Raw genomic sequence first — 22,466 nt, 5'->3', positions numbered from 1 at the left:
TCCTCTACTCAAAAAATCTGCTTTTCTTATTATTACACTGTAGATTGATGTGTGGCAAAGTTTTAAACTAGAAGGCAGCTTTCACATTCATCGACTCACCTTAAATCTGAGTTCAACATGGGTGTGAACAAACATCATATTATAACTAGTTATCTAATGGAGAAACTTAAACCGCCAGTGCACTTTTACTGAAGTGCAATCTGGATTTTTTTAATAAGGGAGGTGTAACTGGTGTCATTTTGAGAATTTCTCACTAGATATTTTAACTTTATTTGTAAAACAAACAAACAAACCAAAAAACAAAAACAAAAACAAACCATCAGACACACTTTTTTATTCAGAGAGAGAAAGAGTATTTTGTGTGTCCTCATGTATGTTAATTGGGTGGACAAAAATTAAGAAATGTAATGCAGTCACCACCAGTATGGAGTCACAGGAGTGCCACAATAAAATGTAAATAAATAAATAAATAAATAAATGTGGAAATATAAAGAGAAATAGATAAATAAATAAATGTGAAAATATAAAGAGAAATAAATAAATGTGGAAATATAAAGAGAAATAAATAAATAAAAAGGAAAATTTTGTCTTTGCTTTTCCCTTGTTGCTTTTTTTCTTTTATTTTTCCATTTTATCATTGTCTTTTCCGTTTTGTATTTGCTTTTTCATTTTGTCATTCCTCAGTCCACCAAGTAAAAGAAAAGACAAAAGCCTTTGCTTTTAATTGGTGGACTGAGCTGTCAATCAAATGGCTATGGGCGGGGTTTTCTGTCCAGGGTGGGTAGTTGTACCCATAAGCCGCGATTCCACAAGCACCTACTCAGCGCGGTGCGGCTCGGCTCGTCTTTGTTTGCGAGCGTTTCCATATGGATTAGTGCACGGTATCAGGCACGATTTTCCGTACCTTCTCGACTGAGGTTCCAAGCGAGATGAAGTGAGCCGAGATGTGACGTCTACATAGTGCAGGCCACTGATTGGACAGGGAGTGACGACACACGAGAGCGACTCCAGCACGAAAACAAATCCGGCATTTAAAAAAAACTAAACAACAACGGTGTGCATTGCTCTTCACAGACCTCTCTGTCTTCATAGTTTTAATATGACAGCCAGATCTGTACCGTGGGTGAATGAAGAGGTCGAGACTTTTCTGTCTTTGGTGGTGGACCAAAGAATACAGAGGGAGCTGGACGGAGGAAGTTTATCAGGAGGTCTCTGAGCGGATGGCCGCCCACATATACAGTAGACTGTATATAAAGAGGACAGAAGCAGTGTAGGGAGAAGCTGAAAAAGCTCAAAAATGACTGTTGGTTCACCAAGGACCACAACGGCCGGCGTGGGTCAACCAGGAGGTGTTGGAAGAGGTTTAATGGAAGCTATTGACTGGCACCGAGGGAGACTCAGCCGCTGCATTGTTGGAGACGTTCGAGGACGGTGAGTGTTTTGTGACTTCAAGAAACTTTTACATCATTTATCCCATTGGTGGCAAGCTCCCTTTAAGCAAACAAGTATATTTAGAAAGTAACGCTGTTGTCTCCTGTAGCAGACAATAAGCTAGCTAATTAGCCATCAGCGCTAGCTAGTTAGCTATCGGCGCTAGCTAGTTAGCCATCAGCGCTAGCTCCGTGCTCCGCTTGTATTTCGTGCTGCTGTTTCTAACGTTTAGCTCTCAGAAGCTAATACGTCAGTCAGTATGACGAACAAAGCTTGTGGTCGTACAGGTTTATTTTTTTTCACAAGTTACAATGTCGTGTTTTTCGTGTACTTAGGGTGAATGTTTATTTGTGTTCAAGAATCCTTTCCACGTACGAAGCCTACTCCACCTCCGTCATGGAGCCCTCAGCTCCCCTGCCTCCTCTCCAGCACCAGCAGCGGCTCCTCTCCTGCACCAGCTTCAGCACCAGTACCAGCTCGGACACCGACCCTGTCAACATCAACCTCCAGCACGTAACAGCAACGTCTTATCACTGGTAAGACACGGTAAACAGAGACCATGGTTGATTTCCCATTAAAAGCAATCTATGTACATTGAAAATAAATCATAATTTGCTCATTTCTCAGCCGATTTTCATGTGGTTTACTTTATTGTCAATGTCAAAATGTGCGATTAATACAGAACATTTGATTAAAAAAACAAAGTCTTTCTACATTCAGTCATTACATACATAAATGTAAAATTTACATTGTAAATAATTAGATATATAGCTATATGAACAAAAAAAGAGAAAGATTATATATATATATATATATATATATATATATATATATATATATATATATATATATATATATAATATGTGTTTAGATCAAAAGATTTAATAGTAAAGGTAATCAAATAATAATTTATATTTCTTTATCTATCGCTCTCTCTCTACAGCTATAGGCTGTTATATACATGGAGATAGAACAGAATAGAGTTTATTGCAATTTAAAAGAAACAGGTACACTGAACCGAATCATTAAGCATAACAAAAATAATTTCAAATACTGACATACACAATTGACATATAAATGCTAATAGCATGAAAGCAGGGATACAAGCAGATAAGTGTTATTTATTTCGATACAAACACAAGTAGGGTGAATAATAAGTGTGCATTAGGTCACAGTAGGTCGTCTATAAAGAAACAGTAAAATTGTAAATTTTCATGAAAATAATGAAACTCAATAAAACTGAGTTGCTGCATCCTTGTCAATGATGCACGTCCTCTTCCAAGATGAGCTGGGAAGTTTGAGTCCTAATCTATGCCTGTGTTTTTGCTTCTTTACACTGCTGTTAACAGTTTAGGCTGTTAGATTGTTCCAGACAAGTAAAAGATACTTCAGAGCCGTTCTACCATGAGCCTGACAGGAAGAACTCCAACAGCTACTGAATGTTCCTGTGGTTCCCTCAAGGCTACAGGAGGAGCCCTACGAGGACGAGCCGGTCCACCTGATGGCGGCCAGTCGCTGCGGTTCAAAGCCAACACCGACTACGTGGACTTCTACTGGACCACACGGAGGCCTTCAAACCGGACCAACAAGTTCAGCGACTCCCCGACTCGTGGGTCTGAGGACGCCGCCGAGTCTCGGCCCAGCCGGCCTCCTGTCTGTGGGTGTTTGAGTGCTGAGAGGTTTGTGGATGCATGTGAACGTTCTGTGTTGAAACAGCAGCTTTGGACTCAGTAACGCCGGGAAAAACCAAGAGCTCCTTTATTTGAGACTTCCACTAAAAAAACTGATGAAAATAAGTTTGCCAGGGTTCTGACTGATAACAGATTATTAAATAATGAAAATAATCATTTAAATATTCCTTTAAACAATCCTATTAGGTCTACATTTCCTTTACACTGACTTCTTGGAATATGTACAAGTATTTTGGGTGGAATATACCATTAAGCCCAATGTTCAAGGGTTCTTCTGGGAATATACTATTAAACCAACCTTTTAGGTAAATGTTCCAGGATGTTGGGTAGAATATACCATCAGATAAACCTTTTAGGTCTACATTGGAAGATTTTAGAGTAGAATATTACTCCAAACCATCCTTTAGGTCTACATTTAAGGTGGAATACTCCTTTACACCAAGATTTTTTGGTCTACATTGAAGAATTTTAGGTGGAATATTCCTTTGAATGAACTTTTTAGGTCTACATTGGAGTATTTTAGGTGGAATTTTCTTCCAAACCATCTTTTAGTCTACATGTAAGGATGTTTAGGATGGTATATTCTTCCAAACCAACTTCTCAGGTCTACATTTCAGGTGGAATCCATACTAACTTTTTTGGTCTACATTGAAGGATTTTTTTCTAAACCACCCTTTCGGGTCTATATTTGAGGTTTGAGGTGGAATATTGCTTTTAACCAACCCCTCAGGTCTCTTTGAGGATTTTGGATGGAATACTCGGTTAAACCAACATTTTAGGTGCATGTCCAAAGATTTTTGGTGGAATGTTCCTTTAAGGCGGATGTGTGAGGACCTTGTAGGTGGAATACTTCCTGAAACCAACCTTTTAGGTCAACATTCAAATATTGAAGGTGGAATATTCCTTTAAATCAACCTAAATTTCATGTTTTGATCATTATCAAGTGAGAAACCTCAGTCCAGACTCCTCATAATGACGTTTGAGATTTATGCTGCTGTTATTTGTTTAGTCCAGACTAAATGACAGAAATCTACAACTAATTTTATTTCAGGACTCGGTTATTAAATGTCAAAACAATCCATGTGACTCTAAAAACTCAACAGCTTTACAAATGCTAAGATTAAACTCTCCACAAGGATCCAAAATAAGTTGGACTTCTACATGAGAGCTTTAATTATTCTTCATCTACTTCTTGAAAAGTTTGGTCAATAAAAAAAGACAAAAACTAATATTTTCAGTTGAACTAAAGACAGACTTTGTGATTTTTCTGCTCACATGTTGTGTTGTTGTATACTCTTTCAAATAAATATCCTCCTAACCCCCTGGAAACCAGCGTTTGTCCTGTTTTTGTGTTGCTCCTCTGCAACCCTAGACAGCCGGGTCCTAATGTTTTTGGAGCAACACACCATACTATGACGTTTTTACAATGATGGTTCTACTATGGAACCAGTTTGACATGTTCAGGTGTTCTTTGTGTGAAAACTCAGAGATTTCAGGTATCAGAAGGTGGTTTTCAACTTTTTTTGTTAACTTTCTGCCTCAACTTTAAACTAAATTTACTTCACTAAGCCAGCCCTCTGGACTTCCAGTAAGCTGTGTTCCTATTGGCTGTCCAGGTGGCTGCTTGGTGTTATCAGGAACACCTGAGCAGCTTGGTGTTATCAGGAACACCTGAGCAGCTCTGTGTCTTCCTGCTTTATTTAGCTGCATTCAAACATTTACTCTGTTTCTCTTCACCACTGAACCGGGTTTGGCTCCATTGCTTTAGTTTGTTCTTTAGGCGTTAGCTTGCAGCTTCCAGCAGTAAAATAGGCTTTAATGTGTTTCTTGGTGTGTTTTAGGGCTTTGTACTGGATACTTGTCTTGGTACATGTGGTTCTTTAGCCACAGTTAGCACATGGTGCTAATGTTTGCAGTGATTAGTGGATTTGGTGCAGCTGAGTTGTCTTTATCTTGGCTGTAGTGAGTCTTTAGAGGTTTTTGGTCAGACACATACACACGTTGGTTGTCCAGAAGGTAAGAGTTCCTGTCCTGATTCTCTGTTTAAAGAGGTTCTCTGGTAGACTGCAGGAGACTTTAGCGTTTGGGTTGTGCCAGTTTGGTTTTTGTACGGTTTCATTTGGACGACTATCTTGAGGCCCCTCCATGTGGTTTAGTGAGGTTTTCTGGAACAGTTCTACAAAGCAACCTGCAGCAGAAGAGACTTTGAGAGTTTTTAGGAAGTTCTGGAGACCAGACTTTAGAGCATCAGAAACATTTGTCAGCAGTTTGAGCAGGAGAAGGTGAGCTTCAGAGTAGAAATGAGGAGAAGGAAACCTTCTTGACCCGTGTGGTGAGATCCTGTACCAAGAGTTTGAGCAGGTTGTGAAGAGTCTGTAGTTCTTTGGTCTGAAAGCACAAGAAGAGTTGACTCATTAAAGGAGAAAACAGGAGATATTGATGGTTCTTCTGTCGCTCTGCAGTTTACTTAGACTGAATATCAAGTTTATATTTTAAATGATTTACCATGTGAGCCCAAGAAGACTTCAATAAACTCCCTCCATCCCCTGGACACAAAATATTTTATTACCATGTTAAATCTTTTTTTTTTTTTTTTAAATGTGTTTTTGAGTTTTAATCATAATTTTTGCATAGTTTTTTCTCTTCGCTTGTTTAGTTTTGTCATCTGTGTGAAAGGTGCTAAACAAATAAAGTTGAATTGATAAACTGAATAATTGACTAACTCATGATTGTGACAACAGAAGTATTTTCATTGTGATTTAAGGGTTTGTTTCATTTTTAAGGTTAGGGTTAAAATCTTGACAGAAAAAAGATTAAAGAAATAAACTACATTTAAAAAAAAGCAATTAAAGGAAAGGAAAAAATATTTAATACAATAAAACCTTTAAAAAGAAAATTAAACATTAAATGCAATTAAATTATATTAAACAGACAAAATATTTAATTAGTTAAACAGAAGATACAAAACATGTAATTATGAAATTGAATTGTAAATTAAATACAATTATTTAAACAAATATTAAACATAAAAGATGAAATATTTTAGATAATTAAACATTTAAAAAATACAATTAAACAAGAATATTAAACATTTTAAAAATACAAAACATAATTAGATTATTAAACATTTAAAGAGACAAAACATTTAATTAAAAAATTAAATGTTTAATAAGAAAATTAAATCTTAAAGACAATAAAACTTTAAATAGGAATTAAACAGAAAATACAATGACGCATTTAAAAAGAAAATTAAACATTAAAAGGTGGTAAAACATTTAAAAAGAAAAACCTTAACAAAGATTTAATCGAAAAATTAAACATTGGGAAAGAAAAGGAAATTTTTCAAACAAGCCGATAAAACATTTGAAAAAACAACAATTAAACATTAAAAAAGACAAAACATTTGGAAATCAAATCAGACATTAGTTTTGCTCTTTTCTCACCTTTTATTATTTTCTAAACATTTAAGAATCAAACTAAAGACAAAACATTTGAAAAGACACCAGTTAAATTTTAGAAGATCAAATTAAACAGAAGACATAACAAAACGATCAAAAACAGATAAAGGTCTTAAAGAGTTTTCTAGTCTGAAATGAAAACAAGTTGTTTCTTCAAACGTTTCCTCTTTCTATGTTCTTGGTTTGATTGTGGACAGATTTACTAAACTCATTTCAGAAAACTGCTTTCCAGATAAAGTCTACTAGTAGTTGAAGGCATGGATCAAACTAATGTTACCTTCTGATCTCCACAAACTTTACTGTTCAGTGAAGACAATCAAAGTTTGTTGAGGATTTCTAAAAAAACCCACAGGTGGAGGTCTGAGAAGAACTCGGATGGTCTAAATGTGAAATCAAGACTCATGGTCACAAGTTTTAAGGCTTCTGTGAACCAGAAAGTTCAAACTACAGAGAAGTACTGAGAAACTTTTAAAATTTCAGTCCTCAGACTGTCTAAAGGTTCAAACTGACAGAGAACTACTCAGGAACTGAGAAGATTTCAGTCCTTGGACTGTCTGAAGGTTAAATCTAACAGAGAACTACTGTGGGACTTAGAAAATTTCAGCCCTCAGACTGTGTGAAAGCTCAGGTCCTGAGGACTCGGGAGGTGTGGAGGCTTTGGAAAGTCTTGGAACTGAGGGTTCCACCCTCCAGCACAAAGGCTGAAGTCCAACCTCCTGAGAAAAACGGTCGAGACAAGACTCGAGTTAAAAAAAAACTCGAAAATGACAAAAAATAGATGATAAATGCGCAAAAAAAAGAAGAATTAGTATCTGAGCGTATAGCTCAGGGGAAAAGGAGACAGACTAGTGACTGGAAGGTCGCAGGTTCAAGACCCGCCACCGGCCTTTTTCATTCTTTGTCTTTGTCAGTATTTTGAGAAAATTTAAGAAGTGTCTGGTCTTGAACCAGCGACCTGCAGCTCCATAGGCAAATCCTTAACTCACTGAGCTACAGATCAGATACAAAGAAATAATTTCGTCGTCCCTTTGGCATCGTAGTTTCTGAAGTCACCACATGGGCGGAGCTGAGGCGGAGTCTGGGTGGAGCCAGGGCGGAGAGTAGGTGGGGAGGTGGGTGGCGGCCTCCCCCCTCTACTCCCCCACCTCCCCCCACCACCCACCACACCTTCCCCCGCCCGACGAGTTCTTCGAGTCTCCACGAGTTCTTCGAGTCTCGACGGGTTTTCCCCGAGTTTCTGGAGTTTCCACGAGGTTGGAGGCAGGACAAGTTGTCATGAAGAGGCGTTGAAGTCGGCCAGGATGGACTGACTTTTTAGTGACTAGAAGGAAGACCACTAGAAGAGCAGGTCTTTACCCACCATCCATAAAATCCATGGAGTCGGCTCCAGAGAAATGAAGGGAGGTCAAATTTTATCAACCTCCATCCAGATGTTCAACTTTCTATCTTTAGAGATTTTAGCACCACAAACCTTTAGTATCACACTTTATCATTTATTAGGACTTTAATGGAATCCACCAGCAGATTTACTTTTTGTTGACAAACTTTATTCTTGTCGTCGTGGGACTGACGTATTTGAAAGTCTTCCTTCTATTTGACCTCATGTTTATTAGTTTTAGTGGAGAAAGTTATTTTAATTGTCAATTAGTCTTAAAAACCAAATAAGAAATTGGATTAGTCAAGAAGTTTACATTTCTTACTTTGTCATATTTTAAATATGACAAAAAAATATAAAAATAAAGCGTTGTGAGACAATTTGACCTGTAATTGGAATTATATAAATAAAATTGAATTAAAACTGTATGTATCTTGTAATGGAGTAATTCAGCCATATATGTTGGAAAACACATTTTCTTTGTCCATTAATCTGTTGTTTTCTCCAGTAATTCATTTCTTGTTTTAGTTTATAAAATGTCAAACCCAAATATATTCAGTTTACTGTCATAAAAAACAAAAACATTTACATTCATGATGCAGGAATCAGGCAGTTTTTCACTTTTTATCTCAGTTTAGTCAGAAAGATAGTTGATAATGTGTGAATCGTTGCAGCTTCTGAGCCGTAGAAGGTTTTAATCTTTGGGGCCGAGTGTCAGAAAACATTTAGAAACCAACATCAACAAAACACTCAAAGATTTGAACATCATTTGCATGACAATGTCAAAGGTGATTTATTTCCAATGTAAATGTGTGATATTCATCCTCTGGAGCTTTCTCTTCACATCGTCTTCCACCTGGACTGGTTTGGTCAGGAGCATGTGCAACAAACATTTGAAAAACTGCACTTTACCATCAATGAATGACACTAAAGTTTAATCTCTACATAAATGAGACTGACTCTGGATGTGCTGCTCTTTCATTAACTCCTAAGTTTAGGGAAAGTTCAAACAAAAGAGGACAGTTCAGATAAGACTTGAGAATGAGCTTATTCTGAACAAACATCTCAGACTTTCTGAGCTTCAGCACCTCTAGCAAGATATTTTAACAACAAGCAACTCAAGAGATCTAGAAGTTGGAGAGTTAGCTTTAGCTGAGCCAAAGAACATGTGGGACGCTAACCTAGCAAACATTTCAGATTTTTCTCTGTGAATTCTGAGAAATAATTTCCTATTTAATGACAGAGCTACACATCTTAACTCAGTCTCATTAAAACAGACTCTAATTCAGTGTCATCCATCCATATTAAAGTGAAGTTACCCAAAATGTTTGTTGCATGAGCTCCAACAAAACCTGTCCAGGTAGAAGGCCACTTTGACAAACAGGAAGTGGAAGATTCCAAGCAGATTTATAGAAGGGGGAACCGGACTGTACTAAGTGTGGTCCAGGATAGAGGGGTGTTTTGTGGGTTTTTAAGGCTGATAATGATTATTATTGAGACATTTGGAGTAGATATTCATTTGCAGTACATGAAAGTATTTAAAATCTTGGAGTTAAACTTACAAGAACACAAACTCTAACAGAAAACTTTGTTGATATGTTTTTGTTTTGTTTACAGATGTTAAGTTAACCCTTAAACATCCTCACCAAGAAAAAGGCAATGAAAAAATTATTTCTTTATATTTCTTATCTCTTTGGGGCACTAATAACAACAATCAATGTTTTTTTTTATGAAGAGATCCAGCGATATTTAAAATATTGACCTCTACCAAATGGTTGAGAAAAATTATTTTACCTATTTAAATCTTTTTTTTTACATTTCAAATGACACATTTGTGTTCAGCAACTCCGTAGGCACCATAATATGTCAAAAGTATTACTTTACCTTTGAAAATCACAGCAAGCAGAGGCCTCATGTGAGGAGTGATTTTGCTCGTGCTAACTTCCTGTGAGCAGACTAACTTGCTCTGCATGCTATTTCAAAACACGGTGACATCTACTGGATTTTTTTTGTATAATGTACCATAGAGTGGTACCTAATGAGGGGCAGAGATGGCTGAAACAGGTGGACTTAAGTAAAACATATTTCTCAATAAGATTTAGTGTTGAAAAATGACATTTTTCGACATAGTATACTATGGCGTTTTTTTTGCACCAAAATTCATGCTAATTTTTTTTCAAAGAAAACTTTACTGGACTGTTTTTCACGGCCTCCTTTACATTATTTCATCATAAGGCACGTTTTTATAACATGTTGAAAAATCACGTCTTTTTTTCGACATAGTATACTATGGCGTTTTTTTGCGCCAAAATTCATGATGATTTTTTTTTCAAAGAAAACCTTTCTGGAGTGTTTTTCACGGCCTACTTTACATTATTTCATCATATGGCACTTTTTTTACAACAGGTTGAAAAATTGCATTTTTTTTCGACATTTATGGCGTTTTTTTTTGCGGCAAAGTTCATGATGATTTTTTTTTCAAAGAAAACCTTACTGGAGTGTTTTTCACGGCCTCCTTTACATTATTTCATCATATGGCACGTTTTTATAACATGTTGAAAAATCACGTTTTTTTTTCGACATAGTATACTATGGCGTTTTTTTGCGCCAAAATTCATGATGATTTTTTTTTTCAAAGAAAACCATTCTGGAGTGTTTTTCACGGCCTCCTTTACATTATTTCATCATATGGCACGTTTTTATAACATGTTGAAAAATTGTATTTTTTTTTCTCGACATAGTATACTATGGCGTTTTTTTGCGCCGAAATTCATGATGATTTTTTTTTTCAAAGAAAACCTTTCTGGAGTGTTTTTCACGGCCTACTTTATATTATTTCATCATATGGCACGTTTTTACAACATGTTGAAAAATCGCTTTTTTTTTCGACATAGTATACTATGGCCTTTTTTTGCGCCAAAATTCATGATGATTTGTTTTTCAAAGAAAACCTTTCTGGAGTGTTTTTCACAGCCTGCTTTACATTATTTCATCATATGGCATGTTTTCACAACATGTTGAAAAATGACATTTTTCGACATAGTTGGCGTTTTTTTGCGTCAAAATTCATGATGATTTTTTTTTTCAAAGAAAACCTTTCTGGAGTGTTTTTCACGGCCTACTTTACATTATTTCATCATATGGCACGTTTTTACAACATGTTGAAAAATCGCATTTTTTTTTTCAACTCAGCTGCATGCCTTCGTCCACCCGGCCTCCGTTGACTTGTCCCGCCTGCCGTCTCTGGAGCTGAAGCTGGATTGGAACAGACCAAAGTACAGTCCAATCACGATAGCAGCTGCCTCTCAAAAGGCTCCTTCATCTGGCAGGTGGCGGCACTTCTTCTGAGGGGAAGCTGAGCTGGCCCAGCAGAACTTTGGAGATGTGTTCCAGTGGTTGGTGGATGTGTGGGGAGATAGAGAGGGACCTTTGAATTGTTCAGAAAGGAAAACAGAGAACCCATTGGTGGTTTTAGTTTAGGGTGCTACTGCGGTGTGTTTTTGGGTTTTAAGAGGTGAACAAGAAGATTTTTTTCTCGTCTTGATTATCTTTTACTTTGTTCCTGGTTGGAATGTCCATCAATGTCAACGTGAAGTTCACTTTTAGTTCTGTTTATTTTTATTTTACTAACATCCATTTGCTTTTAACCCCCTCACATGTTGTGTTATTGTAAACTTACTCTTTCAAATAAATACTCGTCTAACCCTCTGGAAACCAGCGTTTGGACTGTTTTTCTGTTGCTCCTCAACTACTTCAGACAGCCAGGACAAAACGTTTTGTGGACTAAAGGCTATACTATGACGTTTTTAGAGCGACATGCTATATTATGACGTTTGTTGGACGACATGCTATACTATAATGTTTTTAGAGTGACATGCTACACTGTGACGTTTTTAGAGTGACATGCTATACTATGATGTTTGTTGGGCGACACTCTATACTATAGCCTTTTTAAATTGACATATTACTATGACTTTTTTTTGTTATAGTTTTTTTGTTGTTTTGTAGCAACATATAAGAATTTGAACAGTTTTAAAAATTACTATACTTTTACTTGTGCAATGAACTATTATTCTATAGCATTTTCTAGACGACATATTATACTCTGATGTTTTCTTGAATAGCATACTATTTTGACAATATACTGCACTATGACATTTTTTGAACCACATATCATACATGACAATTTTAGGCAACATCCTATCATGTTGTGCTTTTTGAACCACATCATAATCTATGTTTTGTTTTTTCTTGCCAACATGCTGTACTATGAACTACAGGCCATACTATGTTATTCTTGAGTAAAGCATACTATACTTTGACATTTTCTGAACTACATCCTATACTATGGCGTTATACACAGAGTGCTTTGGTTACATGTTGATTTATAATGTAGACTTTTTCCAGTTTTGTTTTTTGACGGGATTACCACAGACCTGACCGTGAAAGCTGTCGACACCCACCTGAGGGAGACGCTGCCTAAGATCTCAAGGCTGCTTGGTCGTGGTCTTTCTGGCACGTACTCTTCCAAGATGAACTGGGAAGTTTAACACTGATGGAATGACACCAGGTCTAAGCCGACAAACCTGCCCAGCCCTGTCAAACTCATCAGGTTTAAAATGATCACTGCAGAGCACCCACTCATCATTTGCAGCAAACCCCTCTGTCCTCAGAGCTGCTTCCACTTCCTCCTCAGCCCATCGTCTTTGGGAAACCTACATGGAGTAAAGAAAGTAGAGAAGTAAATAAGTCTGTACACAACATATTTAAAAAGAAATCATGCTAATAAATTAAGTACAAAGAACCAAATTAGCCAATATACTGGAGACCAGAGCTATTTAATTTGAAAAGTATAACCTTGTTTAGTAATTTCAATTATTTGTGAGCAGTCTTAAAGAACTGTCTGTAATTCCAATTATACAATCGGTTTGGAGGAACAACATAGATGGTAATCTGGATATATATGAGTTAGACTTTATAACTACTATTGGTAGTATTGGTGGTAGTAATAGCAATGTGACTACTACTAGTAGTAGTAGTAGTACATTACTGCTGCTGATACTGGCACTGCTACTACAACTTGTAATACTATTACAAATGCTGATACTACTTCTACGACTCTAGCAGCTGTTTATACTACTACTACTACTGCTTGTACTTTTAGTATTACTACTACTGCTTGTACAACTATACTACAGCTACTATTAATCGTCTGGTATTTGGTTGTCAAGCTGCTAGCTCGCGTTAGTGTTTTGCTAGTGGCTAACTAGTTAGCTCTCATAGACTGGAAGCTCTCAACAAGATTTAATACTGGAAAAAGAGCCAAAAACTATTCTTACCTATGAAAAGTCATTCCAGGTTTACTTGTCTCAATCTTACGACGCAGTGTACAATTGTATGCAGCACAGTGAGCCGGCATACTTGTTTCCGTTTTCACGCCGTCTACATCAACTGAATGCACTGAAACTTTGCCCCACTAGCTTAGCCTCGCTGTAGCACGCAGCTCAAAGGGGCGTGTCCTATCTACTCATTCATATCTATGGGTAGGACAACCCATCCTGGACAGAAAGCCCCGCCCAGAGCCATTTGATTGACAGCTCAGTCCACCAATTAAAAGCAAAGGCTTTTGTCTTTGCTTTTACTTGGTGGACTGAGGAATGACAAAATGAAAACGCAAATGCAAAACGGAAAAGACAATGATAAAATGGAAACATAAAAGGAAAAAAGCGAAAAGGCAAAAGCAAAGACAAAATTTTCCTTTTTATTTATTTACTTATTTATTTCTTTATATTTCCATTTATTAATTTTTTCTCTTTATATTTCCACATTTATTTATTTCTCTTTATATTTCCACATTTATTTATTTATCTTTATATTTCCACATTATTTATTTATCTTTATATTTCCACATTTATTTCCTTATTTATTTATTTATATTTTATTGTGGCACACCAGCACCCACTATGACCTCAATAATAAAATAATGTAAAAATATCACCTTTCTGACATAAAAAACTGAAAATGTAGAAGTAAGGGTAGAATTTATGGCAAAACCTTTCTATTTAGGAACAACGTGCTGAAAAGTGCTCTTTGTTTCAGGACATTTTTAATATATTTTTAAGGAATTTAGTCACAGGAAGAGTTTTCAAGAGACAAATCCAGTATTTTTGTTGCTGATTAGTTTTGTCCTGAGATAACATTGCTGCTGCTTTAAAGCTGCCTTCATTCTTCTGGTTCTCTATCAGCCTGCAGGAACATCTGAAGTTAGTGACAGTATACTACACCATTTGTTATGAGGTTTTAAACAATGTCTCACATCAAATAGAAGTGGAAATTGGGTTTTATATGCTTTTTAAAATGGCATTAAAGAAAATAAAAGAGAGGTAAATGAGACAGTGTAATAACACTATGTACACAGGATCATATTTATTGAAATGAGTTTTCGTGAGATAACAGGACCGTTTCTCAGTGGCTACAGAAGAAAGTACTCCATGCACTAAATCACACGCTTTAAACAAACCAACCAACGCACAATTGTACATACAAACATAGACATTTTGCCTCTGTCTTTTTTAAACCACTCACATTCTCAGAGTTCTATTTCTGCATATTTAGGGTATCACATATTATTTATCTTGCCAGAATATTTTCAGTTTGGTTACAGTTACTGTGAGACAAACAGAACAGTGAGAAATGTAATAGAAACGTACACTCAGTCATCCAAACATTTACAGATCTTTGTGCAACCATAGTGCACGTCGGGAGAATATCTGTTTTCTCTGATTGACGGTAGATTGACAAAAAAAAAAAAGAAACAAACAAAAAAAAAAACCATAACACAGGCCATTCACATTCAACTCATGGTTTCTATAGGTTATGTAAACAAATTCAAGTGCAGTTACCTTTTTTGACCTTTCAGAATGAGTCAATTTGAACATTTGCAGTGTTATATTGAGAGTAAAGGGCAATGAAGCGGAAAAAAGAAAGCATTAGGAAAATAATAAGATAAAGTGCTGCATACATTTCTGATAAACTTCCAATTTTGTCATGAGAGGGGAGGGTCATTAACAAGAAACACCTCTGCGATTAAAAGGAAATTGCTATAAATTTTGTGTAAACTGCAGCAGAGCAAAATCATAACCTTGTGTGTATGTTCGTAAGTGATGTAATGTATGTGTATGCTTTCAAAATAATTCCAAATACTGTGTGAAGTTTGCATGTTCTTCCTGTGGTTGTGCGGGTTTTCTCCAGGTGTTTTCTCACGCAGGCCAAAGACACGCATGGTAGGTGAGCTGGAGACTTTAAAACGGCTGCAATGAGGAACAAAAACCTAGACGAGGTTTTGCTCAAAATACTTATAGAGCAAAATGCAAATACTTCAAATCATCATCAAATTTTACTGGGGTTTACTGCACAACACACAGCACAGAAATACAGAGAAGTGTGTGCACAACTAAAGTCTATGAATCACATAATATATATATAAGTTTAGGGGAAAAAAATGTTTCACTTCATGTTCCAAGTGGTTAAAAAAAACACTGAACGTTCCTCTTAAACACAGATGTGTTTGCTGCTATCCCTGTAAGTCTTCTCTCGAGTTGGTCATCTGTTCGCCATATGTGCAATTATTATTTACACTGCAGTTTGGAGGCTATTGTACAAAATGTTATTAGTCTGCTTTACTTCAAAGATCACAGAAAGTCAAACAGCAAGAGACTGATGATCAGGCCTTCCCGAGAACACACACTCACACTCAGTACAGTTCCTCCACTTTTACCTTTGACTCTTTCATCCTGACTGTCTGATCAGGAGGTCAATAGAGGGAGTCTGACAGGTTACGTGGAATAACTAACCGCCGCTGCAGACAGTACATAAGTCAGTCAACTTATCTGCTGAGATAACTCCGACTGCCCCCAAGTAAACCAGGATTTCTAACTTATCTGTATGCAAAAGGTCAACGGTGAAACACCTCACTGGCAGATGAGGGGTTATATCTCAGTGTGTGTGTGTCTGTGGGATAAGAAGACTGTATCAGCTCTTGGTAACTTACAGTAACCCTCCGTGCATGTCTCCAACAGACACAGGTAATTACGGACCGAGATCTTCTTTATGTAACTCAGGCTTTGGTTTCACTTTGAGGTGGTTCATCAAAGAACCGTAGGAGTCGTCGTCTCCTTAACGGATTCATTTTGGAACCGCACACATGCATACATTTTAAAAAATGGCTAGACAGTGGAAATCTGAAACCTTCTACTGTAAGAAACACATGAGGATAAAACATTTATGCATCAAAACAAAATACAAATGCTTCACATTCAACAACTGGTATAAATTAGGAATAAATAGCAAATGAATAACATTTGCAAGTTAGCGCAAATGTTAAATGATATATTATCCTTTCTAACTAAAACTAGCAGTATAAAAATAGTTGCTACACTTTTTTTTGTTATCACTCCGCCATGCTCTTAGATGACATGACAATGACTGAATATTTCACAGACGATCCCTGACAGGCAGTTTTTTAGGGATGATTTACAGCTTAAAAGTCTCTTTACAACGACACAATGAGTCCTTTAAAAACAATCAGTCTTTGTGTGTTTTTGTCTTCACTCGGTTGGTTCAGATTAGTTAAAGCAAGTGATGTGAATCAAAAGTCAGACATGCTGCGGCGACTGATGTTAACCACTGAATATTTGCGTATTTTTATTTTAAACAATGCTCTAACCAACTTCCTCACTATGTTGTCCCTGTGCTTTGTGAGATAATGCCACTGCCAGAACAAGCCAAAGCATCAAGATTTAAAAAGCTGAAAAGTTCTAAAACCTGTGAGAGGTCAGAAGGTTTTTTCTTTTTGATCCAATAAGTGAAAACACTGTAACATGGAATCTAGTTTTGTAGGTTGGCAAAACACAAAACTCTTCAGGAGTTTTGCAGAGCTTTACATACTATACTATGTATATAAACTAAATTTTACTTTGAATAACTTGAGTAAAAAAGGTCAAATGCCAGAAATCATCTTTGTCAAAAGTTAAAGCTTGGCCAGGTTTCAGCTAATGCAGCTGTGTCTAACTGACAACAGTAGACTATTGTTACTATGATTGCTGACAGTGTTGACACTAGAAATTCATATAATAATCGGGCTGATATTCTGAGGATGCAAGAAAAATGTTCAAGAATTAGTTTGCCAAATGAAAAGTCTGTTTTTATTCTTTTGTTTTCCAACCAATTCCATTAAAAGACCAAAGTCAACAATGAATTGCTGATCCTGAGAAGAACTGCTTGTGTTTTCAAAGCCTGATATAGCGTCTTGTGTGCAAAACCTATTAAAGACACATTAATTGGACACATGATGATATTTCACTTGTTAATATCTTGTTCATTACAATAAAGTCAGGGAATGCAGATTTATTTAGAGTGAATCCCACATACTCCATCCTGCTGCTGTAAATGCTCACTAGAGCACCGACTGGGTTTTAATCTACGGCTGAAAATAGTCCCTGACAAATGTAATATTTACTCTGTTCTGAGTCATGTTTGCTAAAAACTGCAGGCCCCTGTGGTTTTAGGAAATTACTAAGCCTTTTTTCAAATGAAACAATATAATCAAGGCCTGTTTTTTTAAATATTTATTCAGAGCCACAGACAGACTGGGTTAGTCAGATAGAACTGACAGACAGTGAAGGGTATTGTCGGCTTTTGGTCTTTTAATGGGATTTTTAATGGGATTTAAACTAATTTCTTTCGCTTTTCCATTTAGGTGTTGGAATGGAAACATTTCATGACAATGCTGCCTGACTAGCTTTCTCCTCTCTCACGTATTTTCCAAAAAATGCCGAAGACCAACATCAAAAATCAACATGCAGTCAAAGGTGTAAATATCAGTAAAGTGAGCACAAGCTTCACATTGTTTTCATGTTGTTCAACACATTTCAAGTTTGTGTTTTCAGATATCTGTATTTTTGCGTGTCCAGATATTCCATATGTATAATAATAATAATGACAATAATAATACTAACAATGCTCAAGACTAACTTCAGCTCACTGTTGAATTCACGAGTTTCATGTTCACAGTGCCCCTCACTGAGTCAAACAGTACATCCTAGTGGTAACCCACCGCACTGCACCTTCTCTTCCCCACCTTCTATTTGCGTTCCTTCTGTATTTCAAGTCGAGGGGGAGCAGGGTGCAGCGGCAATCTGGGTGTAGGCTGCCAGGTCAGGCGTTTGAGATGCTGTGCTTGCCAAACTGTCACCCACATATACCCCAAACACACCACAGCACAGAAAGGAGAGGGGATTGAAGAAGAGCAAGCAGGGCACAGAAAAGAGACACAGGAGGTCTGTTTACAGCAGGTGAGGATGGGACAGGAAGGGGAGTCTGGGGGGACAGTGATCAGCTGCATGCAGATTTACAGAGGAGGCCCTCAGATAAAAATGTCTGCCTGGAGAGAGAGAGAGAGAGAAACAGAGGAAAAGCAACAGTCAGATTCATTTGAGAGAAACAGGCAGACAGAAAGACGGCAGAGAAGATGAGGCAGCAGCCAGTGAGTCATGCCAACACTGCCAGAAGGAACATGTCTTGAGTCACTTTATGTCTGGTGTCTTCACTCGGAGTCATTTTGGGAAGTGCACAGAACAGTCTGGTGCCACTTTTAGACCTCACAGTTTGTAAAATTCACCAGCTCTGTGCAAAACTATATTTACTCTGCTTGCTGAAAACTTCATGACAGTTTACAGAGCCTGAAAGATTAAGTTATTTTATGTTTCATCATAAAACACCTTCAGTGCACTTCTCAGTCTGCAGGCTGAATGGTATACTAGTTACTTAAAGTAGAAAATTACATAAATTACATTAAATTACCACTCCAATTGAGGTCAATTCGCTCTGTTGCCTCTGAAACAAGCGGAGGTGAAAATGCAATAACTGTAATACGCAAAAACGGCGACTAAAACAAATCCTGCGAGAGCAAAAGTAGCAGATTGAGATGAAAACACAGAAGCAGTGACAATTTAATTCCCACTACTCATATGGGTGTTTCCTGGAGCAATGGATCTGGAGGTAATTTAAAAAAGAAAATGCTGACCCAGACAGATGCTGCTTGTTATTCATTTTTGTGCCAAGTGTCTCACAGTGCACCAAGTGAGGTATTTTTAGTGAGGGAGGCCCCAGAAAAAAAATCTGTTCTTTCACCCTGCAGCTGGCAGCGTTACAGCTGCAGCCTCCCAGAGCACCAGAGAGCTGAGACCAAAGAGCCCCTAAAGACACTGTGATGTAAGCCGGGAACAGCTCTCAGCCCAGCGCATCAGTTCTAACGTTATTTCAGGATACCACAGACATGTGTGAAATGCTACAAAAAGTCAATATTAACCCTCATGTCGTCCTGCGGGTCAAAATTGACCCGTTTAAAGTTTGAAAATGCGGGGGAAAAAAAAAATTCACAGTGAAACTTCTGACGTCCACATTTTCAACATTTTTGGGAAATCTTTGAACATTTTTTGGTGGAAAAAAGAAATGTTAAAAAGGTTTCTTAAGAACATTCACAAAAAAAATCAACCAAAATCCAATGAAATTCACTGGATTTTGGTTGTTTTTTTTTTTTTTTTTACATTTTATTTTTATTTGGAAAGAGCACATGTTTACAGTTACTAATTCACTCTTTATGCAGTACAGACTTTCCTTTTATATACATTTCTGGGCATCTTTTACTTATAGTAGGATTTTGGTTGATTTTTATGTGAATGTTCTTAAAGAAAATATTAGAAGTTTTACTATATATATGTAATCACTTGAGATATTTTTTGGATTTTTTTGGGAAGATTTTTACTCATTTTTTGAAAATATTTACAAGAATTTTCTTGCCAAATTTGGGGGATTTTTTAAAATAAAACTTTCAAGGGAAATTTTTAAGGAATTATTGGAATTTTCTTCCTGAAGGATTTGCAAATTTTCTGAAATTTGGGGATTTTTTTTTGCTGAATTTTGGGATTTTTTCCAGACAAGGAAACAATATTTTTTGGTGCCCGTAAATGAGGACAACAGGGTTAAAGCAAAAGTTTAAAAAAAGAAGAGAATTTCAGTTTCATCTTGCATTTATTAATGTTGTATTTGATAAGCAGCTGCACTGTTTTATTTAACTTCCAAGGACCTACAATTTGCGCTATTAGATCATCTCCTCTTAATGCTGACACATTTCATTATTCAACATAAAAGTCGTACAGTACTGCTGAATAATGCATTCAGTTGTGAGAGTCCTGTGGGCCTCACAGCTGTATCTACAATCTGAAAAGGTTCAATTGTATGAGATTTGACATTGGTGACACCGGTATAAGTGTTCACTTACAAATCAAGGACAGGCTCAGTGTTCTCAGGAGGTCCCTTTATCTGGACTTAAGCTCCCATTTGGAGATAGATTTTTGGACAATAAACATTTATATCAAGTGTCAGATGTAATTTAATTGGGAAAACGCTTCAAAATCACTGCAGTACTGTATAAAGCAGATATGTTTTTTTAACTCTTACATCAGAAACAGAATAGCAGCTCTCAAATGATGAGCTGTTCTCTTCTGATTTTTCAAGAATGTATCTATTTTACAGAGTATAATAGCATTTTTAAGAGTGTTTTTTTTTTATTTATTCATGCTTTAGTTGTTAATCACTTAATTAGTTAGCTAGGACCTTGCTTACTTTGCTGATCTGTGATTCTTACAGTTATATTGTGGAGCACAGACAACAAAAATAAGGACTTCCTCTATTTTTCTTACCTGCTCAGGACTATTAGCTGGCTGAGGCCTCGGGCTGCAGGCCGTAGAGTTTGGCTTTGTCCTGATTGTCACAGACATCAGTTCTAGACACAGAAGTCACATTCAGACACATGCTAAACAACACAGCAGAATCCCAGGCCGTTGAAGCAGCATCACCAGCAGCAGCAGCAGCAGCAGCAGCAGCAGCAGCAGCAGCAGCAGCAGCAGCAGCAGCAGCAGCAGCAGCAGAAGAAGCAGCAGTAGCAGCAGCATCCACAGCAGCAGTAGCAGTGACAGCAACAAGGGGGCAGCAACAGAGCAGAAAGACAGCAGTGAGGGAGGCAAGTCTGTGATGTTAAGAGTAGTTAATTCTAAAAAAAAATGTTGTGGGAACAGTGCATGCAAGGTGAATGTGGCAGTGCAATTCTTCAAGATGCAATCAGTGATTGACTATTACCAAAACACACTATGTGCATCAAGTCACTTACTTCTAGATCAGAAATTAATTGCCAGATAATCATTTCCAACATATAGGTAATATTTCTCTCCACCAGTAACTCATAGAAGGTCCAAAATAAACCATTAAATATATCTCTTCCTAAAAAATCAACACAAGTTACATTTTGTAGGTTTCAGCTCAACACAAAAGCCTGCAGTAAGACGGCGACAGACAGCAGCAGATGTCTTGCAGTAATCAGAAAAAGGTACACCAGTCTTACCTGTTGTCATTGATATCTGTGGTGTTTCCTGTGGACAGAGAGAGTGCATAAGGAGGCAGGCAGGTGCACAGTGATGGGGTTGGTGGGGTGGTGGGTTTGTAACGGACACATATGGGTTGAACTGAAACAGCCGACTTGAGAGACGTGAGTTTGAAACAAGCAGCTGCATAATGTGTAATCAGACAACAACGCCTCACGCCTGGAGGTCTAAATAGAGGATGTTATGAGCACTTTGCTGATCTGGCAACCTCATCAGTAAGGCGGCACTTTTCTCAGGTTTAGCCAGCTACCCTGAGGGAAAGACTGTGGGCATCGCCACTAATCCGCCAAACCCCAACAACCCACTGGTGAGTTTGAACAGCATGTCATTTTAAAAATTCGCCAACATTACAACATTTATCACAGTCAGAAACTGTGAATACAGAAGCAATTGTAAGATTTTCAATTTTCCAACAGTCTTTGAACTAATCATGTGAGATCTGCAGTGAGTAAAATCAACCAGAGCGAAGCTTAAATTGGTCATTTTTCATCAGAAAATTACGTTATTCTATATGTCTCATTAAAGAAATGCCATGCAATGAATCGTTTGCTCCTTACAGATTTTGTAAAAAACTCCAAAATCTGTGAAGTCATTAAGTACAACCAAGATTCATGTGATAACATGAACATGGGTTATTTTAAATGTTAGGAAGAAATGACAAGTGATGCCATTTTTTCTGATGAGGATAATCTCACTGCTGCCACTATTACTACTGGTCCAGCTAATAGTAAAAAAATAACCACAAGTGCCTCAAGTTTTAAAAGCTCCCATCCACAGAGTGTCTCTTCACAGCTGTCATTACTGGCAGGCCAACAGTGCAGCAGAACTGTGATTACTTGGAAAATGGGATCTGGCCCTGTTTGTAGTTGCTGGATCACAGTTACACTCAGTAGAGTCTGATGAACTGAATTCATTTTCCAGGTGTTATGTGTCATGTCAGAAGTCCTCCTGATCCTGGCAGCTGCTGTATCACTGCAATCCTAGGAGGCCACTATTCTCTATGGACTAACCT

The 22,466-nt window shown here is 37.2% G+C and overlaps 1 protein-coding gene across 2 annotated transcripts in view; it reads right to left on the bottom strand.

Moving 5' to 3' along the window:
• Positions 1–14,366: 14,366 nt before the first annotated feature.
• Positions 14,367–22,466, bottom strand: part of kif5ab (kinesin family member 5A, b) — a 65,453-nt gene continuing 57,353 nt past the window's right edge. The window contains exons 27-29 of one of the 2 annotated variants that reach the window (XM_023282926.3): positions 21,415–21,442; positions 20,717–20,829; positions 14,367–18,396 (exon numbers count right to left, since the gene is read on the bottom strand). In XM_023282926.3, the coding sequence (XP_023138694.2) occupies positions 20,730–20,829; positions 21,415–21,442 (128 nt within the window). In that variant the 3' untranslated portion in view covers positions 14,367–18,396; positions 20,717–20,729. The remainder of the gene's footprint in view (positions 18,397–20,716; positions 20,830–21,414; positions 21,443–22,466) is intronic. The other variant, XM_023282927.3, reaches the window with a different exon arrangement.

The sequence above is a fragment of the Amphiprion ocellaris genome, chromosome 5 (genome assembly GCF_022539595.1).
Source record: "Amphiprion ocellaris isolate individual 3 ecotype Okinawa chromosome 5, ASM2253959v1, whole genome shotgun sequence".
Lineage (NCBI taxonomy): Eukaryota > Metazoa > Chordata > Actinopteri > Pomacentridae > Amphiprion > Amphiprion ocellaris.
This window is presented reverse-complemented; position numbering and strand designations above follow the sequence as displayed.